Source organism: Cucumis melo, chromosome 12 (assembly GCF_025177605.1).
Source record: "Cucumis melo cultivar AY chromosome 12, USDA_Cmelo_AY_1.0, whole genome shotgun sequence".
In the NCBI taxonomy this organism is placed as follows: domain Eukaryota; kingdom Viridiplantae; phylum Streptophyta; class Magnoliopsida; order Cucurbitales; family Cucurbitaceae; genus Cucumis; species Cucumis melo.
This window is the reverse complement of record NC_066868.1, coordinates 23,757,786-23,777,777: the sequence shown is the minus strand read 5'-3', so window position 1 is coordinate 23,777,777 and position 19,992 is coordinate 23,757,786. Positions and strand designations below refer to the sequence as shown.

Sequence of the window (19,992 nt, the reverse complement as noted above, 5' to 3'; positions counted from 1 at the left end):
AGGGCGAGAGGTTATTAAAAAAAAAAAACAATAATTAAATTGAGATATATAGTGGTGATCGGTTGTATTTGAAGATGAGAAAGTATTATTTTAATATAACAATTCTTTTTTTCTTTTAGTAAAAGAAGAGAAAATATTTATTATTTAGAATTATTTTTCTTAAACATATTTATTATATTATTATTCATTCTTGACTTCCTCTTTTTAAATTTTACTCGAAGAAAAATTAAAGTATTCAAATAAATTTATTATTTTAATCTTTAACGGAAGGGAAAGTCTTCAAACTTATTTTGAAATTTTTTTAAATATATATATTATTTCATTCTTAAAAAAATAAGAATCGATTTAATTTATTTTCAGGTAAAAGAAAATTTTATTATTTTATTATTCAGAAAGCAGAGAGATCGAAGAAAAAGGATATGAAGTTATTATTATTTGTTGAGTTCGATGTCTTGTTTTAAACACAAGACATTGAAGAGAGAAGACAAAATAATTTTAAAACTATTAAGAACTACGTTATTATAATAAATATTTTTAAAACTACAATAAATCTCTAAATGTTTCATTCATTTACAAAATTTAAATAAAACCTCCTATGTTTTGCATGTGTTTTTATTTTAAAATTATCTGATTACAAGTGCAAAGTTTTAAACTCATTAAAAGAAAATCATATTTTAGAAAGTAGAGTTTTTTTTTCAAATGTTCACTCACTGAGTACTCAAGTTTACTTCATTACGATTTATATTTATATGGCTCCTTTTTCGATTTGTGCATCTACATCATGAAACACGTGCAACAATGTAGAAGAAAAACTTAGAGCAACAATAAGAGAAAGAGGATGAAAATGATGAAATTTTGAAGAAAATTAGGAATCAAAAGTTTTTATTTTTCTTCGGTTTCTCATTTTATTTAACCACAATTTACCAGAAATATTATAGGTCAATTGTTGTTCAATAGTTAGAAAGAAAGAAAGAAAAACTTTAGAAAATAAAGAATTACGATCCATATTTTATTCAAACGAAGATGGGTATAATTATTGGATAAAAAAGTTTGGATACCATAAAATTGTATTAGATAGCATGATCTTATACGAACTCAACTTTAGACCCTTAACACAGATCCTGTAAACTATTATTGAGTTTCTAACTTTCTAACCCTCAAAATTAAGCTTAAGACTCATTGAAATCGTGGACTTTAAGTATAGTTGGTTTTGGGCCTGGCAAATTGAAGTTGAGTTTTATTGTTATTGGGCTTCATCCTTTGAGAGTTTGGGCTTTGGGACAATATTGTGATTAAACGAGCTTTCTTTTGTGGGCTCTGGTACGTATTTTATTTATTTTCTTAACTAAAATTTTGTGACATTCATTTCAATTATAAATAAAATCGATTTTAAAAAATTGTATATATATACCATATTTATTATATATTTTATAAATTTTATAATTAATATAATAAATAAATCAGATTTATATTTGTATTTAATATTAAGATATTATTTATTGGAGAAGAAATTTTAATATGGTATAAAGTTGAATCTAATATAAAAATATTCATATTAAAGAATTTCTACGAAGTGACTTTATTCAATTTCATCCTTTGTCATCTACTTTTTCACCGATTAGTTTTGTCGTTTGTTCAATTTCATCCGTGACACAATTAGAGAAATCTTTTTCAACTAATCTTTTTACATTTTTGTTCTCATGTTTCATATACCTACATAATATATTATATATTTTTTATAATATAGTATATATTTTTTCATATATCTTGATTTGTTGACTGAAAACTACATAATATACTATATATTTTCTATATACCCTAAAACATTGACTATGTAATATACTGTATATTTTTCATATACTCTAATAAATTTTGTATATAATCACAAATCTTTAAGAAGATGAATAGAATAAGAAAGAATGGACGAAGAGAGAGATCGAGAAGTGAGAGATCACATAGGGAAGAATTTTTGAAAAAATCACTAAAAAATAATTAAGAGTTAATTTTTATTATAATATTATTAGAATAAAATTAATCACATACCATATTTACATAGGATATTTAATAAATACAAATCTTAATCACGTGCTGTGGTACACTTTCTTTATTTTATTTTTCTGTTTTTTAATATATTATTAATAATGTTTTGACAACATTATGTTCAACTTATAACGAGACATCTCTATTTAGGCCATAGTAGTTAAAACCCGTTTTGTAATTCGCTTCAAATTCAATAATTTATAATGTATTAATGAAATCTACAGCTTGTTATTTAACTCATATAACACTTGATAATTATTGTTTATAATTGATCTCATAATTTGAAAACCTTTAACGTAATTTGTTTCACTTATTTTCTTGTGTTTTCGAGTCCCAAATGGCCCCCCCCATTTCATAAACAATGACTCATCATTCAAGAAGAAAAAGGTGATTGTTTTTGTATAAGTCCAAACTTGAAAAAGAAAAAAATGCATGCACTTTTATTTTATTTTATATTCTTTTTAAGAAATCAAATTGATAATACAAGTTGGCATTCATTTTAATTGTTGCTTTCATTTACCTAAAAAAGAAAAAGAAATTGTCTAGTTGAGAGTAAAAGTTCACTTTTGTTTTAATGTTTAGCTCCTATTTTTTATTTTTTTATGCATAATTATATTGAAAATCTGTGAAAAATAGAAAAACCCATAAAATATTTGTAGATTTTATTATTAATAACCCAATCACACGGCCTAAAATATGTTTGAAATCGAGTAGTAAATTGTTAAAATATTTCTCAAACAGAAAAACGTGTAAAAGAAAAGAAAAGAAAAACCTTTTTTTAAAAAAAAAACTCGGAAAAAAATCGTTTTTAAGTATAGCAACATTAACAATTCAATAAAGTTTATTTATCGAATTAACTGCAAGATAAAAAGAAGATTGATTAATCGTCATTGTGATAATCTAGCTGTCCACATCAATGTTCAAGTTAGTTTTAAATACTTTTTTAATACAATAATTCCATTATAGATAATCGAACTCTCATCGCTAAAATCTTTGTTAAGCTAAGATTGAGTTTACTTTTTTAGGTTCTAGCGGACATCACTTTTTAAGATGACAACAACACAAAATTCTTATTTGTTGTGATCTTTTTTAATTGTTTTGTTTTTTTTTATGATGTTTGGGTTGGGGGAATTGTATTGGATGATCTAAAGAGGATTTAAAAAGAATGGCCACAACTTATCTTGACTGTGAATTTATAACTCACTTTCGTGTTTGATCCATCATCGTAATAATTAAATGTTTCCAATTATTATAACTTATACTTAGATATGGTACAACTATTTGAATAACTATCTATATAATAATGTTTACTATTTTATAAACATCGACTCCTCTCATTTGTAAAAAATAAAATATTTTTCATCTTATATGCAAATTATTATAATTCACTAAATATTCTAAAATCTAGACCCTTGTATCCCAACAAACTTCTTATTCTTATAAATCCATTGTAATATAAACTTAAATCTAAAATAGTAAAACTTTGGGTGTTAGCTCAATTATACATTGTATTTGAGGTATAAAGTTACAGATTAGGTTCCTCGATAATAAATTATGGAAATAAGATAAAGTGTGTGTTTGTATTACCTTTTAAAATGTATACCTTTGGAAAAAAGATTATTTAAAACTTTTTTGAGGTGTTTGGTAACTTTTCATAATACATTTTTTAAAAATGAGTTTGAAAAATAATTCATTTTAAAGAAAACATTCATAACCAAATTTTGAGAAAACATGTTCTTAAATAAAATTATGTATATATATAAACACTTATAAAAAGATATAACCAAATATGTAAGTGTCTAAATTTTAAATTCATTTCAAAGAAAGCGGTAAAAAGAAAACATATTCTTGAGAAATATATTTTTAAATAGATAATCCAAACGTCCTCGAAGTTACTTGGTAAATATAAAAGGTCGAAATAGATTGAAAGATTGAGTTCCCCTTCATAATAGACTTTAATTAGTATTGAAGTTGAACTTTTAGAAAGTTGGTGGACCAAAAAAACCCTAAATTGATAAAATACAACGCAACCATTAAATGTTATCTAAAGGGACAAAGTATCTCAATCTTAGTGTAACTTGATTGTATGATTTTCCTGGAAAAGAAAGAAAAAGAAAGATCGAATGATGTTAATATAAACACGTGAAAGGCTGTACGCCACATTATATGTCATAGGATTAGATTAGACAGTGGCATATTGAAAAAGATGAGTATATGGTGGGGTTATGTCTTGGACGACATGCATAGCTTTATTATTACTTTGAATCCTACTCCACTTGAAATGGGGTAAAATATAAGCCTTCATTTTACTCCAATAATTGTACTTAGTGTAATCTCCAACTATCTGTCGGACACCTTTAGTAACTCTTAATAAATTATTAGTAATTTTTCAAAGTGGAAATTGCAAAACTTTGTTTAAGAAAAAAACAGTTCATAACACATCTTTTTTTTCATATTGTAAATATGACAAATAATTAGACATATCATATGACTATCAAAGAGTTATCAAAGAGTTATCCGTTTTTATATTTGTTACTTTTTGCAATTTAGAAAATACAATCACATAGATTCTATTACCATAATTTTTTTTTTTTTTTGCTATTTTTGTAAACGCCCAGTTTAATAATATTTATATGTGAATAAGGAAGTCTATTCTAATAGGATGGAAAATTAGAATAACTTCAAACTGAAAATTACTGTATTAGTATAATTTACAACCATTTTCTTTGGATTCTATATAAATTTAGCTCAAAAGTAACTAAGTAATTAAATTTATTACTCCCTAAGAATTCTCAAAATAGAAAAAAATGTAATCACATTTTTTAAACAAATTTACTGAATTTACTTATGTAGTGTAAGGGATAATAGTAAATATAATAATTCAAGCAACTAAATATGTTAGCACGTCCATAATACAAAAGAATTTTACAAACATAATAAAATTTAGATGAAATTATTGCAGTATGTTATTAGAAGACTATTGCTAGTATCATCAATAGAGTTATCACTAATGAAGTATATGTGTATGTAGTAAACAAACCCCTAAAGGAATAAATTGTTTCGGATGGTCGGAGCAATGATATGAAAACTCTAAGATTTGAAAATTAGGATCTCAGTTGGTGAACCACTAATCTAAAATTCTAAAACCCAATCAATTTGACAACAATATAAAGGAAAAAAATAGAATTAGATTACGTTTTGATCGGAGACTAAGAGATAAGACTCAAGATTTGAATACTCCACAATTAGCAATATGATCATACTTAACTTGAATGCTTAAACAAGCATTCCTTTTTTTTTTTAAAAAAAAAAAAAGAAACAGCGATAGCCGGAAACCTAGGGCTTCCCAAGGAAGCCAAAGACTAAACAAATCGCTACAAATTTATTGATAAAGGAGCAAGGGCTAGAGAGAAGTCCAAGAGATCAATTACAAATGACCTTTAAATTAAAAGTTATGGTAGCGGCCGAATAGTTTTTAAAGAAAGGATCCCTACTACACTAATAGCCTACGAAATTCGTACGATCCTCCCACGTGCTTAAACAAGCAATCTTAGATCAATTAGAACCGCAAAGATCGGTGATGAGTCTCTGTTACAAACATCGAGGAAAAATCTCAATCCAAATTTAATGTTCTAAAAGCTTTTTTGTTACAATAATCTAATAGTCAAACTTAAATAACATTCCAATTAAAAAAAATCCATAATGTAACAAATAAAATAACAAAATTAATTGTAAAAAGGATAAAACTGAGAAGCAATAAAATGACATCAAAATTATTAAATAAAATATCGAAATTCCAGTGGCTACAGGTCAGGTTGTGAAGAGGACATCAAACGTAAATATGTATTTTCTTTTTGGCCCTTTCCATTCCTTTGTTTTATAACGTTTTCCAAAGCAATAGACGTCTATTTGGATTTATAGTAGTCTATCTAGATAAAAAATAATAATTTTACTATATTTATAAACAATTTAATTCGTTTTACTATATTTAAAACATCGAACTATACTCATTTAGTATTTATTTTTAGGATTGTTAAAATGAGTAATAGTAACTGATATAACATTTGTATATTAATAATATTGATGTTAGATATTGATTTTCGTACACACCTATGGTCAAGAAATATATTAATTATTTTTTTTCATAACCTACAATATTTCTAAAACAAAAATAATAAAAAAAAATCGAAATAGTAATATCAATTGATGGACATTTGTTAGTGATAAAAACAAAAAATTGAGTTGAGTTAAACTTTAATAATTATATAATAGTTAATAGAATTAACACGAATAACAATATAAAAAACGTGAGTATTTTGATGAGAAATGTGAATTGACGCGAATAACTTTAATTACCAGTTAGCAAAGTTGGTTTCTTTTATTCATCTAAACCAACTCTCTCAAATTACCCAAGTTACCATATATTCCGTAAAAAGAGATTAGTCGAGACGTAATATTAACATTTGTATGTATAGAATTTATCATAGGTTTATAAAAGGCTTGAGCTCCCTCAACTTTATATGTATAATATTAGTTTTAAAATTTAGCTAATTGTCTCTGAGTCTATTTTGGACTTAGATTCAAACCCTATTCCTTATATTTTTTGTAATTATTTTTATTAGTCTATAAAACCCCATCGATTATAAGATTTGGTAAAGAAAAGTTTTATAGGCATAATAATACAAAAGCAACCACAAGAAATGACTTAATTAGATAAACAATTTTTAAAAGGAATGAATGGTAGGTTATGAACTTATACGATTTAATAGTAATTCAAGAAGAATGGTTGACGAGGGGTGTTTTTTTTAGTAGTGCTTCTAATATTTGTTGTATTTTTCCTAAAAGCATTTTAATATACAAATTCGTTTGTTTTATTATATTCAAAATATTTCTATTAGCATCAAATTACTGTAAAATAAGAATATTAAAACATTATGAATGGATTGTCGTAGATGATTGATGAAATTGGCCTAAGAGTTGCTTGAGATGGTGGTTACTGAAATTGGGATCGAATGTGGTTTTTGCTAGAGCTTGTCACCAAATCTAGTCCTAACAGATATTGCATAACAAAGATAGTAGTTGAAGTTAGTCGTCAATGAATGAGTGGAGTCATTAGAAACATTATAAATAGATAGAGAGTTAAGCTATATGATCATAATGGACCTCAAATATCTCTCGACAAATGATATGGTATTGTCCACCTTTAATATAAATGATTTTCATAATCTTACTTTTGGTTTTGCCAAAAATGTCCCGTACTATTAGAAGTAGGTGTGTTCCCTTATTTATCATGATATATTCTTCTCTTATCTAATTTTGGCCAATGCTAATTGTATGTACAGTGTCGGCAAAATGAACACACATTAATCGATGCTAATATATTACAATAATTAAAGAGATATTTTGGGCCTCAATTGAAAGAGAGTTTCTTGAATTAATTATTGAAAATGCAATCAAATTAGTCATGGCGACGTATTAGCTGTCAACAATATTTCTCAACAAAAAAAATCACATCATTACTTTTTCGTTTTCTGTAACATTTCTTAAAAATGAAAAAAGTTAAAATTCTTGCCGGAGACAATGCTCTTTTAACATGTCGACTTATTAAAATATATATTCTCCATCAAAACGTTTTAAATTTGAACTCGTTTACGACCACAAATATACATTGAATTACTTGGAAAAAAAAACAAAGAAAGTGAAAATGTCAAATTTTTTCTGAAGGTATGACTTAATTAATTAGAAAAATGCAAAGCCTTGAGTAAATGAAATTAAAATAAGGGAAATTGACAAAAATAAAGAAAAACAAACAATTTGGGATTATATGGATATAATTCACCAATAATAATGCAAAGGAACATTATGATATAATAATAATGGGATGGTTTGATTTCAAGCATTAATTATCCATAAAAGACAGTACAATAATAAATGGCTTCATAAATCTTCCCCACCATTGCCATTGCCATTGCCATTGCCATTGTAATCAACACTGCATTGCTCATCTTTGTACTGTGAAACAAATTTCTTCACTGTCTTACAAATCCTTTCACCATCTCCTGGCCCTATTCCTTCTCCATCCACCTAAATTTTTCAATATCATTATCATCAGCATCAGCATCATCATCATCATCATCTTCTTCTTCTTCTTCCACATTGTAATTTGCATCTTAATTATATATCATCTACTATATACTAAATTACCTAATTTATTGCTATTATATATGACAAATAATACATGAGAAAGTAATGGGTTAATGTAATTCTTATGTTGTTGTTGTTGTTGTTGTTGTTGTTGTTGTTGTTGTTGTTGTTGTTGTTGTTGTTGTGGTTGTTGGTGGTTGTTGTTTTTGTTGTTGTTGTTGTTGTTATTATTGTTGTTGGTTTTTTAAATTATAAATTAGAACTACAATTTTTTCTTAATTCTAACTTATAAATTCTACTAATTCATAGCAATGATTTTAAATTCAAAATTTGAAAGTTAAAGGTCTATTTGACTTTTTTACTTTATTTAAAAAAAAAAACTAGGGCCTTTGAACACCTCTCTCACCTTTAAGGTTTTTTTTTTTTTTTTCTCTTCTTTCTAACCATGATTGTTCATTAATTTGAACTCTAAATTAATAATTGTATTATTTTGAATCTTAATTTAATAATTGTATTAATTTGAAACTTAAATTTCTCGCCGATTCATCAATTTAAACTTTGAATTTTTATAAATCTATCAATTTTAAACTCTTGACTTTCGTAAATCTATCAATTTAAACTCTTAACTTTTATAAGTGTCTTCGTACAAGTTTTTCCTCTAAAGTGGTGAAGTTCTTTTTCCATTTATATGAATTGGTATTAAACTCTTAAAAAATTGATTTTCAATTGTTTAGAGCCGGTTGATTTTTCATTCTTATGTTTGGTTCCAAAAAGTGGTTACTCAATAAATAATTATATTTTTTATTTGAGAAATAGTTATTTAACCTATTTGTCTTCTATTTTTTGTTTTTGAAAATTAATTTTTTTAAAATAGTATGTGTTTGATAATAAACTCACTTTTTGTTTTTTAAACAAGAAATTTGTTTTAAATAATGAAGAAAAAAAACTTTAAAAAATTTGCATTTTGTTTTAAAAAAAACATAAAACAAAATCGATTACCAAAATATAAGATTTTTTATTTTAATAAACAAAAAATTAAAAATAAAATCTAAAAGATAGAGAAAAACAAAAACAAAAATAAAAACATATAAGATTTTTGTTTTTAAAAAACACAAATTTAAAAATAGAATCTAAAAATAGAAAAAGCAAAAATGAAAAGTTGAAATACTTACCGAACAAGACTTAAATAATTGTAATAAAATTCATTTATATTTATTTTATTGGAAAGAATTCGTAGTAGATATATGTTTATATATAGATATTGAAAAAAAAAATCAAAACATATTATTTGTTTTATTTTTTTTAAGAAATTTGTCAAAAATAAAACATATATTGTTATTGCCGTTGAATTGTCAAAACATATTGTTTGTGTTATTTTTGTAAACGTATAAGATGTTCGAAGGAAAATTCAAAACATATATTGTTTGTTTTATTAACAATTTAAAGTGAGACACTTTTTTGTATTAATATTTAAAATTTTTTTAAAAAAATTACAAATAGCTAGCTATCAATATTTTACACATCAACTCAATATGACGACCATTTTGGAAATGATATTAACACAAAATCATTTATCACCTAATTTTTTTCAAAATCAATTTGAAATGATTTTTTTAGTTATCTAAAATCAATTTTAGTTCAAGTTACCATTTTTTTTAAAAGAAAAATAATTTAATAAAAAAAACTGAATATGATCAACTCAAAATCACTCCTAAATACATCCATGATAAAGCTTATCCATTTTAGTTCATATATTAAACACCATCATCAATTTGTTCCTTTCATTTTCACCATTAGCTTAAAAAAACTATAGTTTTCAAAAACCAACCCAAGCTTTGACTACTAAAAATGCTTTTTTTCTTTTCTTTTTTTCTTTTTTTGGAAACTTTCCAAAAAACCAAAAAATTTCATACCTAATTCAATTCTTTTGAAATTTGAAAATATCCAAACAAAATGCCAACAATAATGAAACCCAAAATTTAAAAAACCAAATCAAAAAATCAGACGGACGATTTATCAAAGGAGACCTAAATCATCATGAGACATAATGAGATAATAATAGAGTACCTGAGCCGTTATCTTATGGAAAACCCGATCTGTGAACATGGACTGGTTGACATTGAGGATCTCGGCTCCATTATCTTGAAGAAGTCGAAGGACTTGTTGAAGAATAAAGTGATAGTCTGATCCAGTGGTCAAAAACACTTCCACTGAAGAACCAATTTGATGAGCTTTAACTTGTAGCAATAATTTAGGTTTTGTTTCATGTTCAAATCTTCTTCTTCTTCTTCCTTCTGCTTCTTCATCTTCTTCCATTTTATTTTTTCCCATTAGCTCCTCTTTCTTCTCTTTCAATTTCTGTATGTTCTTTTGTAATTCTTTTATGTAATTCGTGGCATCTTCAAGTTGATCCGGCACTGTTCTTGGAGCTTCCTGAACACAAACATTTTTCAATCATCTTTTTTTTTTCTCATGGGGTTATTTTAAACAAAAAAACAAATGGAAGTGAAAAAAAAAAAAGAAAGAAAAAGAAAAACACATAGATCAGAAAGAAATTAAACCCTTGAGGTATGATTTGGAAGAAGAGAATTTAGTGTCGAGAAAAGGGATTTCATTTCTTTCCTTCGATTCCTTTCTACGAATTTTCGATCGCTTTGTGGAGTTGGCTGACAACGGATAGGGTTCGACATTATTGAGAGCTTTTCACAAAACCCTTCACAAAGATTTGCTTCTTCTTCTTTTATATTTATTATTAAGGGTAAAGTTAAAATTAGAGCCGCCGGTGATGATGTCATATGCCAATTTATTATTATCATTTTCGGGATGAATTTCAATTTTATTATGGATTGATTTTCGATTTGAAATTTATCTGACTCTAATAACACGTTACGTTTAATTTTAAAATTGAACCATGGATAAATTTTGAGTAGTCAGCCATATAAGAGGTTAATTGGAAATATAATGCAAGTCACAAAAATAATAACTAAACAAATAAGAATTTTTTAGCCAAGTTGATTTGATGTGACAGTCACCCCTCCTCCATCACAAACCTTTTGACAACTTGTCACTCCCATCTCTCTCTATTATCTTCATTCTCAAATTTTCTAATAAAATCAGATAGTTCTCACTTAAAATCTTGGAAATTCTTACATTAGTGTCTAGTAACTAGTCGTTTAAAGTAACTAATGAACAAGAGACCAGATTCTTCATTCAAACCTTAGTCCATTTTCAGGGCGTTAATTGTTCATATAGTAGGGGTAGTTGTTGAATTTTCTTTATTATTTTTCATTATATTTCTAGACAATATTACTTGTTTTTTTTTTTTTTTTAATTATTGTGTTTGTTTGTTTAAATCATAAATACCTCAGTCATTTCATTTCAGATTATTGTACTTGGTTTGAAGTAATAATTTCTATGAAATGTATGAAAATGTTTAAAAATATTATGTTTATGTTTTTCTTTATCTTAAAACTATGTGTGTATACCAATAATATTGATGCCCCTACTAATTTGATCTAATATAATGAATATATTGTTTATTAGTCTAGTCAAATTTAAATTTCTATCACATGGCATTTTGGTTTTTGTTAATTTAAATTTCTATCACGTAGTGCATATCAATTTGATGTGTTGTTATTTTGTACAACTAATTAATTTTATATATAATTTTGAGGATTTTTGTAACATATAAAATATTATTAATTTAATTTCATCTTTATTTTATTCAAAAGAAAGTGATATTATTGTGGATGAAAATGACGGACAATAGTGTAGAAGAAAATTTTATAATATTTTACCAATGAAATGTGTGGAAAATGATATATGGTTTCACAATTTCTAATTGGCTTTTCTTCTGGGAAGAAGAATACAATAAGTAAAATACAATAAATGGAGGCTCCACAGGTCGAGCACATGACAGAAAATTTGTGGTTCATACATATCCTATTAATATCTATTAAATAAATAAAAAACGATAACAATAATTAGAAGAATATGTATGAACATTTTTAAATATTTTCGAACTATTTACGATATATAGTAAAATTTTATATTTTATTAACGATAGATATCAATAATTATGGGTATGTCGATTTTGTTGTTTATGATAGGTTTTCTAATAATAAGTAAAAGAATACAAAAAAACGAAGACCTGACATATTTGATAAAATACAAAGGAAAGTAAAAGGACAATACAATCAACATCGTCCTTTAATAAAGGAGACTTTGTTGGTGCCACTCTAACCACAACTTTTCGTATTACAAAATATTCTCTCTCCTTTTTTTAAAATGTAAATTTAAATTAGTACTATAATTTTTAATGGTAAACGATAAAATTGATTAACGTAAAATAGTAAAAATAAATAGTTTGCAATTGGAAAGTTTTGAAATTTCGTTGATTGGGTAACTAATTGAGAAGTACAAAATAGTCACTAAAAAATGGTGTTTAGAGACGAAGAAAAAATGTCATTAATGCTTCCACTTCGTCATAATAGTCGCATACTTTGAGATAATTATACACCATAAATAACTTCGTGACATTTTTGTTGTTTTATCACAGCAGCGATCCTTTAGTGATTTTTGTTTTTGTTGCATTTTTTTTTTTGGTAGAAAAACTTTATTCATTTTGAGCCTCTTTTTTTTTTTTTTCCTTTTTTTTTTTTTTGAATGTTCTATCCATGAATGAAACAAACAAAAATACACAGTAACAACATTATACACATGCTAATATTTGGTAGTGATTTAATCAATTCAAATTTCAAAATTTACAAAAATAAAGGTTTGCCACACATGTATCTTCACAAAAATATATCAAATCATATTTTGTTTGTCTGATGAAACAATTTCTCTCTTCTTTTTCATCTTCTTTCTTTCTTTCCCCAATTTTTTATATTTTTCTTCTTCTGACGACAAATCTTAGAATAATTCTAAACCATGAGTGACTATGTTTCAAAATATCTCCACATTCAAAGGGTATTCACTTTGAAATTTCAATTGTGTCCACTAAGCATCAATCCTTAGCTTGGGGAACCACCAAAGTTGTACTTGAACCACAAGTTAGTATATATATGCATGGATGTGTATACATATATATATACATGCATGTTATAGCAAAATGTTTAAAGCTCATGCATATAAAGGATGTTGATGCAAACATGGGTTTATATCTATGAAAGAGTTAGGGCCACGTGCGTCCTTAGACAGTGTCATTTCACATACATAAATGTATACACTTGTCTTTTATTAAACATAAAATAGTATATTATTCATTTTCATAAAAAAAAAACACATGAATTATTATAATACAAATTTACTTGTATCTTTTAAGTGAACTAATGGTCGTTAAGATCCGGTTTAATGATCGATGTTTTTGTTTTCTATTTTTCTATTTTTCATTTCATGTTTCTTGTTTCTTGGTTTATCTTTTTTTTTTTAAAAAAAAAGAAATAAGAATATGTTTTAGTCGTAAAAATATGAAAATAATAATTTTTAATATTTTGTAAGATTTTTGTTTGAGGACTCTATTACATGTGAAATATTTTTTACTTTATTTTTTATTATAATGAGAAACTATATTTTCATTTGTATTGTCAATATTAGTGTAAATATAAGTATATGATATTAAAAATCATTGATATTGGGTTAGTTTTGATTTATGTATAAATAATTATATGATTGTTTTATAATAATGGAAACATAATTTTGTTATGTACTTTTCATTAATCTAACGTTTTGTTTTATATAATTCTCCTTATCATCAAAGTTTTGGTTGATTTACTAATTATCTTTCTCATAGGCTTTAGTTCTTACAATTTTCTTAAAATAAAGCTTTTAAAATTTTCTAAAAATGAATATAATAAGAAATTAAAAGTAAAATTATAAAAACTTTTGACATGCCAAGAAATTTTCATATATATTCTAATTAAAAAAATTAATCAGTTATTAACTTACCTTAACTTTTCACATTCCTTTCTTAATAAATTTATGTTACATTTTTAGTGTAAATTGACACACACACACACATATAGTTCTCCAATCTTTTTGAGAAAAAAGTATTTACTTTCAATGATTATTAAAGTTCCTTTCTAATTTCGAATCATTAATTTTTCTAATTACTTTTCTTTGTGTATTAAAATTTTGATAGACTTTTATTGTTAATTTCTTTTTATACTAATCTAATTCATGTTATACTTAAAGTTACTTCTTATAATTTAAGAACACTTTTTAGTGACTAAATTTTAATATAACTTTTCATATCTTATATTGTTAGATGTTTTTATTCATTAGACACAAAATTAAAATTTTAAGAATTTGTTTGACTATATTCATATCCAAGAGATGGGTCATTTCATAATTGTCTTTCATACACCTCTACCTTTCGTCCCACTCAAAATTATGTTTTTTTTTCTTTGTTTTTGTAATGGAAAATCATACAAGTGTTGTTTTCAATTTAAAACATATGTAAGTATTTAAATAAATTGTTTGCATGTATTTTATAATTATAAGGTTGAAAATGGAATATTACATATTAGTTCAATTAAAAACTTTATGCTTGATAATCAATTTTATTTTTTATACTTTTCATAAATTTGAACTAATGTATCTTTTAAAAAAAATCGAATGGAATTTTTTATGGTAAGAAAACTAGAAACTAACAATACTTTTATTTTATAATAATAATAAAAAAAAACAATACAATACAATAAAAGTAAATCACTTAATTTATTAGAAATAAAAATCTAAACCAAACTACTATAACTTTCCTTTATTTTCTTGATCTACTTCTTTTTATCGATATGCATAGTAAGTAAAGCATGCAGTGTAATGTCTCTAACCTCAATCTAAATAATGGGTAAAATGTATTCTTGGTTCCAATGTTTGATGTTCGTGTCTATTTGATTTTGTAACTTTAAAAGAGACATTTTAGTTCCTGAAGGTTAGTTGATTAACGAAAAGTGACGTGGTATATCGAGTTTGCAAAGTTTAATGAGGTGGAACTTGGAGAAGAAGCTATCACTGATGTGTGTGTATATATATATATGCCACAAAAGACACTTCTTTACGTACACACTACACCCATCATTAAGAGAAGGACTAATTAAAAGACATGAAATTTGTGTTATAACACATTCCTCCTCTCTTATTCTTTATCTTTCAAGATTTCGTCCCTGCAAAAAAATTGTAACTTTAATTTAAAACCCCAAAACAAAATCCATATCGCACAACCAAGCCCAATCGAAATTTGAAATTGAGATACTAACTATGATTCAACTTAAAATTTAGTCAATGTCTTAAGACGCACTTCCATTTTTCTCTCAGTTTTCTTTGCCTGAAACAGGTTTCGAATCTTGGATACAATTTGTGGAGGGTTTGAAGTTCGAAGATCAAAATGTCCAACATAGAAGCCAAAAAAACATAAGGAACAACAGGAGAATGGGTTCGGAAACGTGAAAGAAAGGGAAAGAAAGAAATAAACAGTTGGAGAGAAAAAAATTCACCCAAGTAAAAATTACACCTCAATAACAATTTGCCAACTCAACATGCCGACTTTACTTCTCCATTTACTCAACTAACCGTAAAATTAACTTAAAAGACTATTTAGAATCATTTTTTAAACATTGTGGTTAAAATGTCTATTTTTAAACTTCAAAAATCAAATAGACACAAATATCAAACATCGAGGACCAAAATTGTCAAATAATATATATCTACTAATTATAGTTGAGTTATAATAGTTTGTGTTATATCGGTCATTTCCAAATCCAGTCTTACACAAACTCATTGTATAGGATACTGCACTCACTTATCTCATATGAAAGATATGTTTACATCTTTTGTAAAATTTACAAAATTAGTTATATTTATTATACTGTCGAGACAAGACATTCAACTTTATCTATTTACTACAAACCCTTTAGATCAATTAATTGGATGGAATCCAAGTATGCTACAAACCCTTTAGATCAATTAATTGGATGGAATCCAAGTATGTGATCAACAACATACTTTCGTCTCAAGTAAATAACTTCTATTTTTTTGGTTTATCGAAGCAGGTTATGCAAAATTTAATACATAAAATAAAATAATGATTAGGCTATTAATAATCAATAACAATTTTGTTATACATATTCAAAACACAAAGTGTCCGAACAGTTAAGATATATGGTAGTTGATAAAGCTTTAGATAGAACAAAAAGAAAGAAAGAAATTGGAGTTGAGAGTTTAGCACAACCTTACGATGAGTGCATTATATCCTCACCACTATACCATTATATGTAGAAGAAAGATTGAGATTGGCAACAATTTGAAGTTCTAATTTTGGATTGAGACAAAGTTTAGTTTAGTGTTAGATGAAACTGATTATAGGGGGAGGGGGTGGGGCGGCTTCATCTTCATTCAATCTTACTTTTCAAAATCAAGATTTTAATTTCCTATTGGTGGATTGGATATAGAGTTTCCCATTCTACAAACCCATATTCAAGCTTTTGTGAAATGGATGAAGCAGATGAATCATGACTACAAAGAAACCAACAAAAAAGCACAACAAAATTTCATCTTAATTTACAGATTGGAAGAGAATTACAATCCATTTTGAAGCCTTTAATCTTGTTCTTTTCCTTTCAGAAACGCACCATATTCATTGCAGTCACGTGAATGTTAGAAACAAGAACAAATTAACCAAAAGAAAAACTGCAAAAAGTGTTTCTTTTTTATTTTCCTTTTTCTTTCTTTTTATCTACATTGAACCTGGGAAGTGAATGTGATATTTTCAACAAGAAAAGAGGGAAAAAGGGCAAAGAAAGAATCATATGAATTTAGCTCTAGAGGAGTTGAGAGAATTATGAGAATTAAGAGGACCAAGCTTCTGTATCCAATGCTTTAAACCTTTCTTGTGATCTTCCCAACTTGCCTTCCCCTGTAACTCTACACTCATCATCAATGTACCATCTCCCCCAATACAACTCTCAATTTGCTCCAACACTTTCACCACCTGCCAAAACTCCAACCTCTTTTCTGGTTTCTCACACCAGCATTGCTCGATTAACGCCCGTATCACTGAAGGACACTCGCTCGGTATGACCGGTCTAATATTCTGAAAAAATACAACATCAACAGTGTTTCAGATGAGAAGAGATAAAGTTAGTCAACAAAGATGTTACCAAACAACAAAAACAAATAAACTACCTTATCTACAACTGCAAAAGCTGCTTGGATTGGAGTCATATCCTCATAAGGGATTTTTCCAGCTACCAATTCCCATAAGATTAGTCCAAAGCTGTAGATATCAACCTTTCTTCCATAGGGTTTGCGTTTGATCATTTCCGGGGCCATCCAACGGAAAGTTCCAGGGTCCTCGGCCAGTGTATCACAATGTGCCTCCTCACAAGCAATGCCGAAATCGGCAATCTTTAGACAGAAGTTTTCATCAATAAGAATGTTTTCAGGTTTGAGATCCCGATGAATGACACCTTGCGAGTGAATGTATTCCATCCCACGAGCAATGTCTAAGGCAATGGCAATTTGTTTTTGCAATGGGAGAGATTTTTTCTCTAGTTTGTGAAGATATGCCCTCAAGGAACCCTGAGGTAGATACTCAGTGATGATGCAATAAACAGGTGGCTTTTTCACAGCTGCTACTAACTGTAAAGCAATGTGAATACAATATTCTTAATACATACACAATTTAATAGATAGATACTTTTTCTTTTCAATTAACAACAGGGAACTCATATCAAATGATATAGAAATTTATAACCATAAAAGTTCAGCAGAAAGATATGCCTGAAAACTATAGTTAAATGACCCAAGAAAGTGCAATTCAGATGAAGTTGTCATCAACCAAGGTGCAAGGTGTTTACCTTTATAACATTGGGATGGTGAAGACGAGATAAAAGGGTTACTTCTCTACCAAATTGCTTTACTAAGCGACCTGCGAGATCGCCATTTTCATCATTGGCTGGTAGATTGATCATCTTAGCAGCAACAACTTTATCTTCATAAATTCCGTGGTAAAGTCGACTGTGAGCTCCAAAAGCAAATCTATGTCCAAACATCAACTTAGACAGGTCGATCGACAATTCGTCTACAGCTTCAACAGCCGTGACCTTCCCTCCACCGTGCTCAAAAAGCTTACTCCAAGAAGAGTCCTTGAATTTTAACTTCTCGTTGCCTTTAAAAGAGACAAGATGCCTCAAAGGTCGTTTTAACTTCTCTTCCTTGAGGGAATTCTGCACCTTGGCTCTTTTACTAAACAGCCTTTTGCTCTTCTCTTTTAGAGGTTCTTTTCTCTGAGGCTGTGGAGTCGAAAATCGCTTCTGATCGATACGTGCATCCTTAAATGCACTGGAGAGTTTCGTTTGTGGAGAAGGAGATAAAGACCTCTGCTTCGTTAGATTATAACAAGGGTTCGGTTTTGATTGCACAGCTGGTTTGGGAGGTGACTGAGTGGTGACAGGAAAGGAAGCCAAACTTAAGGACTCTAATCGATAGCATATTGTGTGAGAAAAATTAGTTCTTCTTAACCAAGAATTAGGATCTTCCTCCATAGTTTTTCTAAAGGTTGAAAACAAAGAAACTAACCGATCTCGTACTCAAAAACCTTATTGGTTTTCTTCTTCTGCTTCACCAGATGAGAAGAAGGCTTGAACTCAAAAGTGTAATTGTGAGACAAATTATTCTGAATCATACAGCTCCAGAATCCCAAATCACAATTAGGAAAACAGGAATCAACAGAAACTCTTCTTCTTCAGCAAGAGCTAATCAAAGCTGTGAAGATCGATCAAGAACAAGATCGTTTCAACCAATAATCTCATCTCCATCAAAACCAAAATCCCTTGAAACCCAATATATCCCATGAAACACCAAGAGAAAAAAGAAGAAAAAAAAGCCTCAATCTCTGAGCATCCAAATCACAGTAATCTCTCCCCGAACCTTCCACCACATTGTCTGAACATTCAACAAATTATTCCTCCCCCTGTTTTCAAACCTAAACTTCTAGCTTCAGAAAGAAAAGTCAAACCACTTCGCGTTCCTACGTCTCTGAAAAATTCCACAACAGAAATCCAATAAACAAATAGAAAAAAAAAAAAAGAAGAAAAAATAAACAGAGAAACCGATTAAAAACAATACCCCATTTTCCAACCTCACCAAGAAAGCAAAAAACAAAAGAAAAAGTCTATCCTCAATCGCATTCATACTAACAACAACCACAATCCCCTTGTTCAAACACAAAATAAAAGTCATATTCGAAGTTCCCCACAAGAGAAAACTAAAGGGTAAGCAAGAAAACAAGAGAAAATGCAATAAACACAAGACCCACAAAACAAAAACTCACCAGGAGATCAACAAAAGGGTGGATCCACCCAGCAGCAATGGAAGCCAAGCCATGAAATTATGAAATAGGGGGAAAAGGGGTATATACTTTATAATTTGGAAAAGGAACGGATGAATATAGAATCTTATGGTTGTGGGATTGGGAATGACAGATGTTAATTGAGATGGAGAAGAAAACAAACAGACAAACAAAGGAACAAGAAAAGAAAAAGAAAAAGAAAAAGAGAGAAAATATCAAATGTGGTACGCACGCAGAAGAAACCGGTGTTGGTTCTACGAGCATCTCGTGGAGCCTACGACCTTTTTAAAAAAAGAAAAGGTTGTATTTGGAAGGGGGAGCGTTCAAGTTCAACTGCGGCGTGGCGGCATGAAGGTACGGGGCCCAAAATAGCCACAAAAAGTGAAGGGAAAGTCCACGTGTCAAAATCCCATGCAATTACAAAAATCAAAAGGTCAAACCTTGACCTTTTTTCAAAT

At 27.8% G+C, this 19,992-nt stretch overlaps 2 protein-coding genes across 2 annotated transcripts; both read right to left on the bottom strand.

Annotated features, from left to right (window-relative positions):
• Positions 1-7,836: 7,836 nt before the first annotated feature.
• LOC103486444 (transcription factor bHLH162-like) lies at positions 7,837-11,392 on the bottom strand. The gene is made up of 3 exons (XM_008444412.3): positions 10,746-11,392; positions 10,252-10,617; positions 7,837-8,124 (listed from the first exon to the last, which is right to left on the bottom strand). Exons 1-3 carry the CDS (start codon positions 10,998-11,000, stop codon positions 7,978-7,980), a joined length of 768 nt encoding a protein of 255 aa, XP_008442634.3. The 5' UTR covers positions 11,001-11,392; the 3' UTR covers positions 7,837-7,977.
• Positions 11,393-16,870: 5,478 nt separating this feature from the next.
• LOC103486451 (serine/threonine/tyrosine-protein kinase HT1-like) lies at positions 16,871-19,767 on the bottom strand. Its single transcript, XM_008444425.3, has 4 exons — positions 19,517-19,767; positions 18,042-19,221; positions 17,368-17,823; positions 16,871-17,275 (listed from the first exon to the last, which is right to left on the bottom strand). Exons 2-4 carry the CDS (start codon positions 18,726-18,728, stop codon positions 16,988-16,990), a joined length of 1,431 nt encoding a protein of 476 aa, XP_008442647.1. The 5' UTR covers positions 18,729-19,221; positions 19,517-19,767; the 3' UTR covers positions 16,871-16,987.
• Positions 19,768-19,992: the final 225 nt, after the last annotated feature.

What these genes read in the sequence shown, in the direction of transcription:
- LOC103486451 (XM_008444425.3), bottom strand. Translation starts at nt 18,728, where the DNA reads ATGGAGGAAGATCCTAATTCTTGGTTAAGAAGAACTAATTTTTCTCAC. An exon ending in ACCATCCCAATGTTATAAAG is followed by an intron (nt 17,824 to 18,041) that starts GTAAACACCTTG and finishes ATTGCTTTACAG; the next exon opens with TTAGTAGCAGCTGTGAAAAA. An exon ending in CTTTTGCAGTTGTAGATAAG is followed by an intron (nt 17,276 to 17,367) that starts GTAGTTTATTTG and finishes GTATTTTTTCAG; the next exon opens with AATATTAGACCGGTCATACC.
- LOC103486444 (XM_008444412.3), bottom strand. Translation starts at nt 11,000, where the DNA reads ATGATAATAATAAATTGGCATATGACATCATCACCGGCGGCTCTAATT. An exon ending in TTCCAAATCATACCTCAAGG is followed by an intron (nt 10,618 to 10,745) that starts GTTTAATTTCTT and finishes GTTTGTGTTCAG; the next exon opens with GAAGCTCCAAGAACAGTGCC. An exon ending in TCCATAAGATAACGGCTCAG is followed by an intron (nt 8,125 to 10,251) that starts GTACTCTATTAT and finishes TGAAAAATTTAG; the next exon opens with GTGGATGGAGAAGGAATAGG.